This window comes from Bubalus bubalis, chromosome 2 (genome assembly GCF_019923935.1).
Source record: "Bubalus bubalis isolate 160015118507 breed Murrah chromosome 2, NDDB_SH_1, whole genome shotgun sequence".
In the NCBI taxonomy this organism is placed as follows: domain Eukaryota; kingdom Metazoa; phylum Chordata; class Mammalia; order Artiodactyla; family Bovidae; genus Bubalus; species Bubalus bubalis.
Genome location: NC_059158.1, coordinates 146,246,812 through 146,260,423, shown reverse-complemented (window position 1 = coordinate 146,260,423; position 13,612 = coordinate 146,246,812). Strand labels below are relative to the sequence as shown.

The 13,612-nt window shown below is 45.8% G+C and overlaps 1 protein-coding gene and 1 pseudogene across 4 annotated transcripts in view; both read right to left on the bottom strand.

The window, feature by feature from the left end:
- The window catches only part of NRP2 (neuropilin 2), a 120,532-nt gene that overhangs the window by 20,106 nt on the left and 86,814 nt on the right, over nt 1–13,612 (bottom strand). The window contains exons 15-16 of one of the 4 annotated variants that reach the window (XM_025278063.3): nt 13,362–13,397; nt 423–3,901 (exon numbers count right to left, since the gene is read on the bottom strand). In XM_025278063.3, coding sequence (XP_025133848.2) covers nt 3,621–3,901; nt 13,362–13,397 — 317 coding nt within the window. In that variant the 3' untranslated portion in view covers nt 423–3,620. Of the gene's footprint in view, nt 1–422; nt 3,902–13,361; nt 13,398–13,612 lie in introns of those variants that run through there. The other 3 variants (XM_025278064.3, XM_025278061.3, XM_025278062.3) reach the window with 3 other exon arrangements.
- On the bottom strand, nt 7,861–7,969 carry LOC112583130 (annotated as a pseudogene).

Here is a 13,612-nt window from a genome sequence, read left to right as displayed (position 1 = left end):
TGCAGAGCTGAGAACATGATTCAGCTTTGCTGGTCCCAGCCCCTGGGGCCTTTTGAAAGTAGAGTCCCATCTCCAGGGATTTGCCATCAAGAGAAATTTTGTGGAATCACATGGAGTAATTTAGCACTTAGCAACTTTTGCAAAATCCCATACCAATCATAAAAGCTGGCTCAGCTGCACAAATTGGATAAAACTCCTAACAAGCAGTAGTAATAAAAATAAAAGAAGGAGAAGTTGACATTCAGCCTCAAGGAGAAAACCCACCTACTTCCCACAAAAATGCCCTCTAGCTCAGATCAGATCAAATCAGATCAGTCTAGCTCAGAAGGTGATGTATAAACTTTGCAAACATCAGTTTGTTCAAAGCCTACATCTGAACTTTGTTCTCATAAGCCAAGGTGAAAAAAAAAAAAAAACAGATGTTTGTATAAAAATATCATCATTTTATTACATTCCACACAATACATTTTCAAATAGTTTTCAATGTCCACAAGGTATTTTGACACACAGGCAACTGAGCAATGCAAGAGATGTCACAGTTATAGGGCAAGGGGATAAGAATAGGAAGTAAAAATCTTTAAGTTTTCTTGTTTTGCTGTTGTTCTTTGGTAATTTTCGATTATTTAGGTGTTTACTTGCCCGCTAGCTTCACTTTTAAAGACGCAGTCTTCTTAAAGATGGGGTATCAACCTCAGAAATGTTACTGGATTTCCTATCCTATTCTGGCTTTAATCCCAATAATGTGGGACAAGGGAAAAGATAATTTACTTTCAGCATTCTGTTTTGTCAATGGCAATGCTATGATCCTCTTTTTCTTTCTTCTGCCTTCACAGGCAATTAAGGGATAGCAATTGCTAGCATAATACCAAGAAAGGGATTTTTTTCACCCCAGAGATAAGGGTTTCCCTCCTGGAACTGTTAACATGAAAGCTCTACTAAGGCAAAAACTTTACCAGCCCGAGCTAGACCTTCCTTTCATTCATTTATTTTTTAATAGTTGCTATCACCTCTTTGTCTTCTGAGAAGCAACTCTAAACATGCATGCATGCATTCACCTGTCCAGTCTATTTTTTTTTTTTTTTTAGAAGAGAGGGACCCTTCCCTTCCTCCATGAAATACAGAATTTTGCTTTTTAAAGCTGCAAGGCATGACATTACAGAAGAGCTGCCCTTTTAGCATAGTACCTGGATAATACTATGAAAGTTGCTGGGGCCAAGAAAGTGGAGAGAGACAAAGAGAGAGAGAGAGAGATGTGACATCCCCAGCTGAAGTGCATTATGGGATTCACAGAGATTTGAGCAGTCTCATATTCTCAATGACAGCATGTACATACAGAGGATGCCACCATGGGGCATCAGATAAAGATACAGCAAATTCACAAAATTGTTGTCATCTTTTAGAGAAGGGAAATCCTCACGGGTGTATGGTAACTCAGACAGTTGCTACACCGGCCGGACTTCTCAGGTGTCATTTCCCGACACCATGCTTCCATGGGGTGCCTATAGGGATGTCAATCATTTCAAGGGAACGCCTGGCCCCAAACACATCACTGGATACAGACACCCGAGATAAAAAGCCCTCATGATGGGCATGAAAGTCATTGTAAGGTATCCATGGTACCCTGCCACCCCTCCTCTCTCTCCCCCTCTTTCTTTCTCCATCTTCAGCTGGGGTAAGACACGTCTTGAAATCTCAAGGTAGCTCATGCTCTAGCCTTTCATCTTCCTTTTTTGGCAGGGCTGCTGTAGTTGAGACAGACTAGCTCTTTGAAATAGAATAAGAGTGGGAGAGCACCATTCTTTCAGGAGGATGAAACAAACCAGATGCGAAAGTTGAGTGTGCGTTTGTTGGAGGGACCTATGTGAATATTCCAAAAGAATGCTAAGTCTCTCTCCCGCAAGCAGCCAAAAAAATCATTAGTATTTTGTTCTCAGAGGGTACCTGGAGGCTTTCAGCCCAGGCAACCATCTTTGGAGAGAATCTTACACTTCCCCAGTGGATTCCTAGCAGGAAGGTGAGAAATAAACACCCCCCAAGCCTAAGCCCCAGTACACTGAGAATCTTGTTAAAATATGCATTTTTCTATCAATGAAATTGGCTTCATTATTGAATCTATCCTTCGTACAATATCATTAGGCAATTTATCTCTAACATCCCTCTCCCTGCGTTGCTTAGAGAGGACAAATGGGCAGCAACGGATTTATCTTCCTTATACCTTCTCCTGACGAAGCAGTAACATCTGGAAATGCCAGGCCAGCCTATGAGGGTGTATTTACCAGATGCCATGAATGCTTTAAGGGGTAGCACATTAGTACATTTAAACAAATGGTAACTTTTTATTCTCTCATAATATTCAAATAAGTCAGGGGAACAGCCTTTTATTTTAGTGGCTATAGATTCAGGCACACATTAACACCATGAAAGTAAAGCAAATGACCCCCTTTTCCCAATATTTTACAAATGCTATTAACCAATGATCCATATGATACCAAAGAATACACTTTTTTAACCTTCTTACTCCACCCCATCCCCTAGTGGGCAGAATGAACCCCCTGGGGTGAGGGTTTTTTTTTAAAGACAACATTTCAATCCTTCCTTCTCCACTTCCTCCTGCTCTCAACAGGCTACTGCTTTTTCATACATCAGTCTCAGAATGGTTATTCTCTATGACTTATTCCAAGATTGGACTTAACTGATAAAAGCTAAACATTCATTATGAGCTTCTCTTTTATAAGGCAACATGAGACAAATTTGCTTCAGGGCTGGAAGTAAGGGATGGTTCCACAGGCACCCAATGGCTGTTACTGTGTAACTTCAGACACCCCCCAGACGGGACTAGCTAGGAGTCATGTCTGGTCTGAGTGCAGTGGGAGAACCTTCTCTTGGGTCAGGTGGGTGGGGCCTGGGGACAGGGATGGGAGGGGCCACATTTCTTCTCATGTGACCTCTAGTTTTAGGTACCTGGAGATGACAATGGTAAGCCAACAGAAATCCAGCCAGAGCTAGATAAGGCAACAAAAAGCTTCAATCTCTTCTCCAAGTAAACAGAACTAGTACAGTATATTATTTTCTGGAACATGTACCCCCGGAGAAGTAACACAAGAGTTAAAGGGGGCCCTCTCTGAACACACTCACACACTCCCCCCACCCCAATGAACCAGTCTCTCTCTCACACCCACGCACACACAGAGCTATTCACAGGCGCAAATGTATACTATGTACAAACACACAGATCCGGGTTTCCCCTCAAGTCTCCTGGCAGACTGCCCACCAGAGAGGAGGGATGGGCTAAGGCAAGGGGAAGAAACAAGGAACCAGTCTCTGGAAGGAAACCAGCTGAGCCGTGAGTTGTGAGGTGCTTAGGGGCGTGTCTCTTCTCGTATTCCAAGATGCAGCATTGTAGAGTTGGGGTTGGGCGGTTTGGAATCAACAAAAGGAAAACAAACAAAAGAACCCGAGGAGAATGGTCGGGATGGATACGAGCGCACAGGGTTTGGGCCCAGAGACAGAGATGTCTGAGCGTTCACACAGAGACTAGGCGAGGAGGAAAAAGTGCAAAATCGAGGCAACGTGTTTGCAGTCTTTCTTGTTTGATTTGGGTGCGGTCCTTGCTTCGGCCCTCAGCAGTGCGAGCTGCGGTCTTGCTCTAGCTTAATGGTTAGGGTGGGTTCCACCGCCAGAGGGGCCCCGTTGGTGTAGTGGGAGGTTTTGTAGGTGATGGAGTGATCAGTCTTCTTGGCCGCATAGCGGAACCGGTGGTAGTGGAGCACCAGGGCCAGCGCGACGGAGACCAGCACCAGCACGGCGCCCCCGGCGGCCATAACGTAATACCAGTAGGCTGGGATGGGCTGCACGGGCACCGTGTCCACTGTGGGCTCGGTCCCCGGTAGGAGGGTGCCCCCTGGTGGAGAGACACAGAAGAGTGTTGCTAGGCTGAGAGCATGCAGACTAATCCAAAAACTAATTAAAAAAAAAAAAGAAAAGAAACACACACATGCTTTGGAGTGGATAGGGAAGGGGACAGGGGAACAAGATGGTACTGAGTATTTAGGGTGGGCCAAGCACTTTTCAGTGATTGATATTACCTCCTACTTACAACCCTATCAGGTAGGTACTCTCGGACCCATTTTACAGATGGGGAAATAGAGGCTCAGAGAGGTTAAATGAATGGTTATACAGCAAGTAACTGGTGAGTATTGCATTCAACCAAGAGCTGTATGATTCCAAAACTCTTTTCTTCTTTCTGTTAAACTATGATACTCTATAATATGCAGAAGCATTATGATTCTCTCTCACACACATACACACAGGAATACATTCAAGTGATGTTAAAATGACTTCTGGGATTCCATAGGACTGATTCTCCGAATGGGTGGAAATAACAATATTTGGTCTGGCTGGCCAGCATTCTCAAACAATGTATTAATTAGGCTGGCTAGACTTGAAGGGGAATTCCACTTTGGTTTGCCAAGGCTTCCATGCCCACTGAAATCAGCCTGGTCTTGTCTAAACAGGTCAATTACCACTGTCAAGCAATGACTAACACATCTTCATTTTTTAATTGAATGGAGGATTTAAAAAGCTGATTGGAAGGATGTTGCAACCAAAAAAATGTGGGTGCAAAACGATAGTAGGTATGTGAGAGCGACAGTGAATAAGTGAGAGCAACGGGAGGGAGAACATTCTAATCACAGAAAAGATAGAGGATGGAAGAGAAGCTAGCAGAGGATTTACAAGGCAACCACATTCACTGGCCAGCCTCTGGTTGCCATGGAGATGATGTCGTAGATTTAAGCCCAGGGTAACTCTAGGGAAAGACTGGCTGGAGTCCCATTTAATGCAAAACAGTGCTACAACTTGATTCTCCCAACGATTTACATCAGATGAGAATCTGGCCCAAATGGGACTAGGAGCTTTTGAGCTTGCCAAAACCAGATATGATCTTTACTTCTGAAAAATGATGTATGCTTAACCTATGAAAAATTCCTCCCTAGCTGCTTACATCAAGTAGAGGTGGCCAGAAAGATGTGTCCTCTCTATCCGTGGAATATCCCAGGTGGGAGCCACAGTGGTCGGGGAGGAGATGCTGCTGCCTTCTCCTTGTACCGTTGGTCCTACCCTGTGGGTGCATCTCTGCTCAAGACGCAGACAAGGCTCATTGATATTTTCATGCCTCCCTCACAAGACGTGGAGCTCCTCAAGCAGAAGCACTCGCTCTCATCCTGGTTTCCACCTCAGGGTATGTATGCACCAAGAAGGCTCTCCATAAATGCTTGTGATTAAAAGACTGAACCGAGGTGAAGACTTCTATTTCTGAGTCAGTGTTTGCCGACTCCTGCAGCCTGAACCCCGGAGCACCTCTCTTTGATTTGGGGGATAGCTGAGGGGTGAATCAGACCTGAGGCCTTCTCAGAAGTGTTAGAAAAATGAGAGCATTTTTCTTGGAAAATCTCTCAGAGCCTGTTCACTTTTCCAGCTCTTAATCACTGACTCCTCTAGTTTCAGGGAATCGCCTTGTGCTAGGGTACAGGGTTCGTCGGTGCCTCTGAGCCCATCAGAAGCGCCACAGGGTTGGGAGGAGCTATGACAAGGATGTGTCTCCAGCACACACCCTGGCAGCTGCAGCCGCCGCCCCTGGGGTGGAAAGGATCCCAGAACCCCAGGGTCACCACCACGCCCCTTTTTACACTGTCTTCTTCCTTACGTCCTCCTCTATTTGTGTTCACTCCCAGACCATTTCCACCTTTTAATAATTTCATTACTGTAGCTGAGAAAGCTCCCTCCCTCCAGCCCTCCTCCCCTCCCTCCCTCCCTCTTTTTGTGACCATATTGAAAATTATGCACAGAAACAGAAAGAGAAAGCAAGGCACTGAAAACGGCTCCTTGAAGTGGCCAACTCGTGAGTCATAGGACGTGGTGTCAACTCGTTATGCAGGTCACCAAGAGGATCTGCTGCCTGGCAACCATCCTGCCGATGGCTTTTCATGTGGGCTCAGAAGAACGCACGAGAAACAACAAAGTGTGCAGACATGGACTCCAGATTCCTCCGGGCCACCTGCCTCTCCCCAAAGGGTGTCCTCGGGTCTGCCTCTGATTTCCACTTGGCTCCACAGTGAGACCCACCCTCTAATGAGGCCACAGCTCAGCCATGAGGGGAAAGGAAGGGAGTGAGTGAGTCCACAGGGATTAACTCCCCCTCTGAAGCGCCTGACCAGACCACAAAGCAGGAGCACTCATTTGTGTCAAGCATAAAACAGTCACAACTGCTCTCGTCCCCACCGTCACCACATAGTCTCAGTTCAAAAAGCTGCTTTCCCTCAGCCACAATGCTGGTTCTCAACACTAAATACACTGCCTCATCTCCCACCCCCAGGGTTCAACATGCTGGGGCTGAGGCCTTCTTCACTTGACTCCTGAAATGTTGCTTATGATAGCCACAAAGCTGGGGCACGGTGGGGAGGATCTAGGGGACAGTAGAGAACCCGCCTGCCAAAGATAGAGACATAAGAGACTCAGGTTCAATCCCTGGGTCAGGAAGATCCCCTGGAGGAGGGCATGGCAATCCACTCCAGTATTCTTGCCTGGAGAATCCCATGGACAGAGGAGCTTGGTGAACTACCAGTCCATGGAAGTTGCATACAGTCAGACATGACTGTAGCAACTGAGCACTGGAGAAGAAGTCACGTTATGTGGGTTACAGATTCAGAATCAGAGCTAGAAACCTGGCCTCAAGTTCTGCTCTGCTCTGGAAGACAAACTCCACTTTCTCATAAAACCTTCCTCCCATTTCCTGCTAATACTCCCCTCCCCAGAAATGATCACTATGTAGAAAATTTTAGTGACAGAAGCCATTTGGTGGATGACATCATATTGGCTCTTTAAACATTTTCCTTGGACATTTGTTTGGAGAAATGAGAAAATATACTATGTGAATTTGTGTTTTTAATGTTAAGACAGTCAGAAAAGAGAGGATACAGCTAACAGTCCTCCTCTCATTCCCCTCAGGCAATTTTTGATGACCTGCAGTTGGGGGCCAGAGTTTCTTAGGACCTTCTCCAGCTAGAGAGACTCAACTCCCACAGGCTGCTGCTTTAGAATCTGGCTCTGCAGCAGTCTTCAAGGGCTGTATGCTAATGAGGCTGTGGTCTGCCAGCCAGAGAAAAGGAAGGTCAGTAGGGCTTAAGTCCTTTTCCAGAGCACCTTCCTAGATAAGGGCAGCAATCCCAGGAATGTTGGATGGATGGATGGATAGATGGAGTACGGGGGTGGAAGGTGGCTAGATGAATGAGTGGACAGCTGAATGGAGGAATGCATATTGGACCAACATTCAGACTTCCTTGAAAAAACCTTGATGACCTAATGGTACTTCACAGAATAGTTATTCTTGGAAAGTGTTAGATTCTGTTACCTCATACCATGCCTCTACATTAAAATGCAAAAAGGTGCCCCCTTTGGGCAGATGCTGGTAAGTGGCTGCATTTTAGCCCCACTTGCCCCCTCAGCCATATGAGATGCCCAGGCCATTGCTTCACAACTCAGGAGCTGGAGACATGTCCCCCAGGATGGGAGAAAAAACGCAGGTGACTTCAACTTTGTCCAACACTGGTGATGTGCTCACCTTAAGAGTCCCTTTGATTGTTCAAACTTCCCCCATGTACTCACAGACTTTGATTTCCCCCCAACTGAAAGATGCTTTCAATGCCTGTTCTATTTTTCATGAATTTCCACCTTCTAATTCTGTATACAGTTTTCTCATCATGTAAGATAATGAGAAACAGAAATTTAAATAGTCAATAATTCCAAGTGTATTTGCAAGGTTGAGTAGGGTTCCGCCTGTAAAAGTTCTGAGCCGCCTGGAGAAAGGGGTGGTGCGAAGGTAAGAATTTAAATTCTGAGAAACAATAGATTCTAAGAAGTCCTGCACAGGAGGATAATACACTTGATCTTAGCCAAAAGGCCGAGAAGCGATATGGGAGTATAACAAAAAAAATTACACAGTAGGTAGGTTCTTTCCATTCCTGTTGTGCAAACAGGGTTACTGAATTAATAAGCAACTGGGAAATGTGAGCATAACTACCGCTCTAATGAGTGGAGACTTCCTGGGTGCCAGGCATTGGACTACTTATCATCTTCATTCTTCATGATTCTCAGATGGGAAAGTGGGGAACCTGAGAGGATAAGTGACTTTCTCCTGGTTTTGCCTGGAGGAAAACTGGGGAGGAGGACGGGGGCAGCACAGAGTGGAACCCGAGAGATGGCCCAGAGCTTTCGGAGGAAGCACATGTGGCTGGGAAGTGGTGGGGTCAGGACTGGAAGTACGTGGACCAAATCCTCCGCCCGTGCTGGAACCCAGGGGTCAGAAAATGAAATCTGGCTCTCAGCCTATTTCTGTACATTTTGGAACACAGCCACCCTCATCACATATGGCTTATGGCTGCCTTTGTGCTACAGACACAGTGAGCCCCAGCCACACAGGGTGTCATAGAGCCCAACATGTTCACTATCTGTCCACTGACAGAAAAAGTGTGCAGACTCTGCTCTAACCACGTGGGGTGGAACAGGAAGCAGACCTCTCCCTTTCTGCTTCTTTCTTCTGTCTGAACCTGTCTGCGGATTGTCTCAGTTAAATTCTCACTGAATCACCAAAAAGCGAAAACATCTCCTGCAGCTAAGTTTATGAAATGTCCTCCGGACCTGGAGGAGTCACCCAGGTTTCCAAGAGAAATGTTTCGAAAGATACCTAATGTACGTAAATCATCTCTCTTGGAGAGGGGAAGAAGCGTTCATTGCAAATCAGAACTGTTTCAGGCCTGGCCTGTCTGCAGTCTCGCCTGTGTAGGTTGAAAACGAAGAGCTGGAGAAAGGGCATTTCAGTTAAAACATTTATTTAATTTGTGAGATTAAACAAACAAAAGACAAAGCTGGCTTCTCTAGAGAAGTTTATAGAAGAGGGTCGAAGAACGTGGTCACGCCCACAGATCTGTTCGGAAGAATGTAGAAGTATAAAATCTCCCTGCGAAATGACTCTTCATTTGCCTTGCACTCACTGTGTGTGTGTGTGTGTGTGTGTGTGTGTGTGTGTGTGTCGGGGCGGGGGCGCGGGGCGGTCATTGGGAGATTTCCACTCAGTTAGTAGGAAAGCTGCTGCCTGCCCCCCACCCCAAGACCTGCCTAAGACACCCCTAAACCCAGATCCGTGGCTGCCTGAAGTCTGAACACTTGTCCTCTCTTTGGTGGCACTTAGATTACTTCTTTTAAATTAAGGCTTGTCCTTTCTGTTCCTGGAGCGAGGAAAAGTCAGTGAAAAAAATTTCCTTCTCCCCTTAGAGAAACCGATGCTGGCGGCGTTTTAGGAGAATGGTAAACTTGCAGGGCGATGTGTCAGACCTCTGCAGCTCGAATCTCACAAAGGAAGCCTTGGCGTCCCCTCGGGCAGCAACAGCAGCGGGGCAGTTAGTGGTTCACACGCATCTCATCCCCAGGCTCCCCGGCTCAGCAACACCTAGCTCTGATCTGGCAGCTGGGGACCTCAGGGGGAGGGGGCCAAGGAGAAGGAGTCACACCCCACAGCTGCCTATCTGGAGCCCTGGCAGGGGCTGGGAATACTTCTCTGCCTTTCATCAGAGGATTACGGCGAGAATGCCATTTAACCCTCACTGCGTCTTGCAAGTGCTTCTAGTCAAGAGCTGTGGGAGAAAGGGATGCCAGAGAGACGGGAATTTGAGGCTCATCCCAGGTCTTGTGCCCTGGCATAGGGGGCATTACACTGGGGAGCAAAGTCTCAGGGAGGCAGCCTGTTGGCAGATCAACTGGGGATAAGGGCGGGGATGGAAAGATGGGGAAGAGACATGGCAGAGATGGACCAGTTGGTATGAAATAAACAGACCTGAAGACCTGAGACACAGGGTCAAACCCTAGGCATCTGTCACTGCCCCAAATGGGTCCCCTCTATGCCCAGGAGACAACCTGTGCTGTTCTCTTTCTCCTAGTTTTACCTGAATGAAAACTCCAGAGGACTGAACGAAGAGAGGCCCAAGAGATAGGGCCAGCAGCCCTCAGAGCTGGTCTAGACATAAAACCCACGCTCACAGCTGTGAGCAGGAGCTACTGATGTTCCTCTTAGCAGCCATCAGTGGTTGAAGCGGCACTTTTGAATCCTTCACGCTCACTACCACCCATGCCTGGGACTCCCATGGGTCTCTCTGCTCCTGCTCTGTTTGAAGCCCACAGCCTCTAACACGAACAAGAGCTCTTGCTTCCACTGCAACCTGCTAAAAAAACACTACCTGGTAAACAACTACAGAACTCAGATTATGGGCTTTATATTTTTTTACTGGCTTCCTTATTATTCTTTTTACTCGTACTGAAAAAAGAAAGCATTGGTTAAGAAAAAATAATCCATCACCTTAATTACACCACTTTTCAGTTCTCCACCCCACCCCCACGCTTTACACAGTTTTTCATTTGTTAAAGCTCAAATTCTAGAAAAAGATACATGATGACACTATGTCTATAGCCACTGCTTAAAAAAAAAAAAGAAAAGAAAAGCACGCCCAGGCTACATTGTTTAGAACAACAGCAAGAAAGTCTTTTTAAACATCACATGACAACACAGCTTATTCATTCCATCTCCTCCTTGTCCCCTCTCTATATGGCTCTCTTTTTCAGTGTGGCTTGTGTCTCTTCACTACTGACTCATATCCTGATACACAGTCAAAGCATATATACCAAGCAGAAAACACAAGGTGATTCGAATAAAAAGAAAATGTTCCATGGCAAGAGATGAGTAAGAGGCAGAAAATGAAAGACACTTCAAAATATAAAAGATCAAGACTATCTAATAAGCCTCAGTCCAGAAGCCACTTTTGTTGCATTGCCTTAAAGGTTTACCTAGCACACATTGGCCTCTCATAAAGAATGAGATGGCTTCCGTCTCATGGTAAATTTATAATGGAAAAGAAAAACAATCTACATTCAAAAAAAACCATACTAACAATATATGCCTGTTGTTAATAGGGTTTCACCATCAGCTTTCCATATCCTGCTTGCCCAAACCTGATTTCTCTGCTTCTCTATTTGAGTGAATAGCCTGGTTTAACTCCCAAGGCATTCACTCTCCCACCAAGAGAAGGCTGCCACCGCCCTGACCTGGAGAGGTCAGTAGGTTAGGTAGAGTGAATGTCCTCTTTCCTCTCCCAAATGGAAGGTTTCGCTCAAGTCAAAACCCAGAGATGTCTACTGAAGTTAGAGGGGCTTTAGCCCCCTTCAACCCTGGCCCTGGGTTCATCTGGCTACCAAGTCAGAGTTCCATGTAAAACTTGCCGACGCGATCGACACCGTCCATTCTCAATTCCCATTCTGCCCTTGACTCCTGAGCCACGTCTCTGGAGTTTGGTTTCCTCCTTCCAAAGATGCTTGTTATTTCCCAAGACCACAGCCGTGGGCCAATCCATGCCACTCAAGGGCTGCCTGTGCTTAAGCCCCAAACCAGCCCATCGGAAGCACACTGGAAATTCTTACCTTGGAGTCCCTAAGCCCTGTGTTTATTTTGGCTAAATGAGCACTGCAGCTCTGAGGCTATTTTATTTATATATATATTTTACAAGAGAACACGACTGGCCTGTGAAGCCTCATGGTAAACACAGCCTCTGCGACAGCACATGTGCCCTGGTTTGTTTATTCACTTACAGAAGCAAAGCACTTAGCCACTGCACTTGTCAGTCATGGCCCCAGACATCCATGTTCACACAGCAGAGTGTCTGCCGTGGGGGCTGAGGGCCCTAACCAGCCTTTTCTGGGAGCTTTGAGTCTCAACAATCAAAGTCACGTGAAACAACATAAGAGAGTATACTTCCCCAGCATCAACATTACCTTGGGTCCCGAAAGTTAGAACTTGAATTCAACTGTTATCCAAGCTGTTCAGTTTTGATCTCAGCTTTTCCTTCCGATACTTTTAGATTCATGTTAATAGACAATCTCACACCCAAGGAGCACCAACACATGCACGGGAATACTCTTAATTCTTGAAAAATGTGCAGTGGGGAGTGGGGATGGGGCTCAGGGAGGCCAGGAAGGGTGAGGAAGAAACAAGCGATATTCTAGATAGGTTTCCCATCCCCCCTCTCCCTCATCTACCATCTTAGTGCTGTGGGTGATGAGTGGCAAATTGGGCGAGATGATTTGAAGTCAGAGAGCACATCTAGGTGGCAAAGCAGGAATCCATCTTTGTCCAGCCAGGAGCTGGACAGATTAATGAGAGCGAAGATAACGAGTCTAGACTTCAGATATAAAAATGACTTCCCTTATCTCTGAAATGCTGTCACCTGTGGGGTTAAGGCCAGCCAATATAAACAGGGCACAGAAACCCTTGGGATTGTTTGCATAAACTAGGTTCTGTTATTAGGTGTGGGTGAGTGTCTCTGAGTGTGCTTATACACCCGGGCCAACCCATGGGAAGCATTTACAGAGTGGTTTCCAAATCCTTAGCACTGGAACCCGGGTGGAAACGTCAGCTGTGTCAACCAAAGAGGGTGAGATGTGAAATACACTGCATTTTAGCACCCCCAAGTTTGGAGGTTAGTTTTCCCTCCTGGGATAGGCAGGCATCCCACATTCCTCTTTTTTTTTGCTCTGTTCTCTTTTTTTTGTTTTTGTTTTTTGTTTTGCTTTGTTCTCTTTTTTGCTCTGTTCTCTACTTACTTTATTAGGGATAAAATGTCGCTTTCTATTTTTCAGTCCTGTATTTCAAGTGCTCTAATTCCAGGCACCAAATGAGCCTCCTTCTTCCCTTAACCAGACACCGTCTCCAGATTTCTGCAACCTTCTCCACTTAGGACTGCCATTCCTCATGTCTTTCCCCTAACTTTCTTCCCTCACACAGCTGTGTACCTCGCTGAGGGTTAATTGAGACTGCTGCCTTGGTGCCCTGTGACTGGAAAGAAACCATCTTTGGTCAAAAATAAATCATTGCCACCTCATTTCACTTTTAATTTACTACTGACTTTTTTCTTTTTTTTTTTTTTTTGGTTCAGTCTCCCCACAGTCTCTCTTTTCTCACCACTCATGCATTTTCAGCCTCATTGCTCTCCATTGGACAATGCAAAGCTGAAAGGTTTATCTGTAACCTATTTGTCTCTATTATAGGTTTCTAAACTTTAATTAAACCAGCGACAGCGAGGCTCTCAATTGCCCATTCCCTGTATCTACAGGTGTTTCTGGCGCCATCTAGCGGTGAGGTGTGGCATCTATTTTTCTCTTGGGAGCTTTGTCAAATCTGGAGGCTTATCGCCTCCGCCAAATTCACATCACATGGGAGGAAGGAAAAGGCATGCAGAAATTTAAAAATAACTTTTTTTTTTTACCTTGAAAATTCTCACCTGCAAAAGCTGAGATGGGTTCTGGAAAAAAAAAAAATTTGAGTTAGATGAGAGGAATACATAAGGTGAACACAGTGTATGATGAAGATGAGTTTCATCAAGCTTTTTCATACTACCCCATGAAAAGTCTCCCATGCCCGCCACAGGCTCTGGGTCTAACACATCATCGTCATGGGGGCCAGGTGGGAAGGATTCTCAAAGTTGCTTTGGAACAAAAAGTCCTTTATAGAGTAATG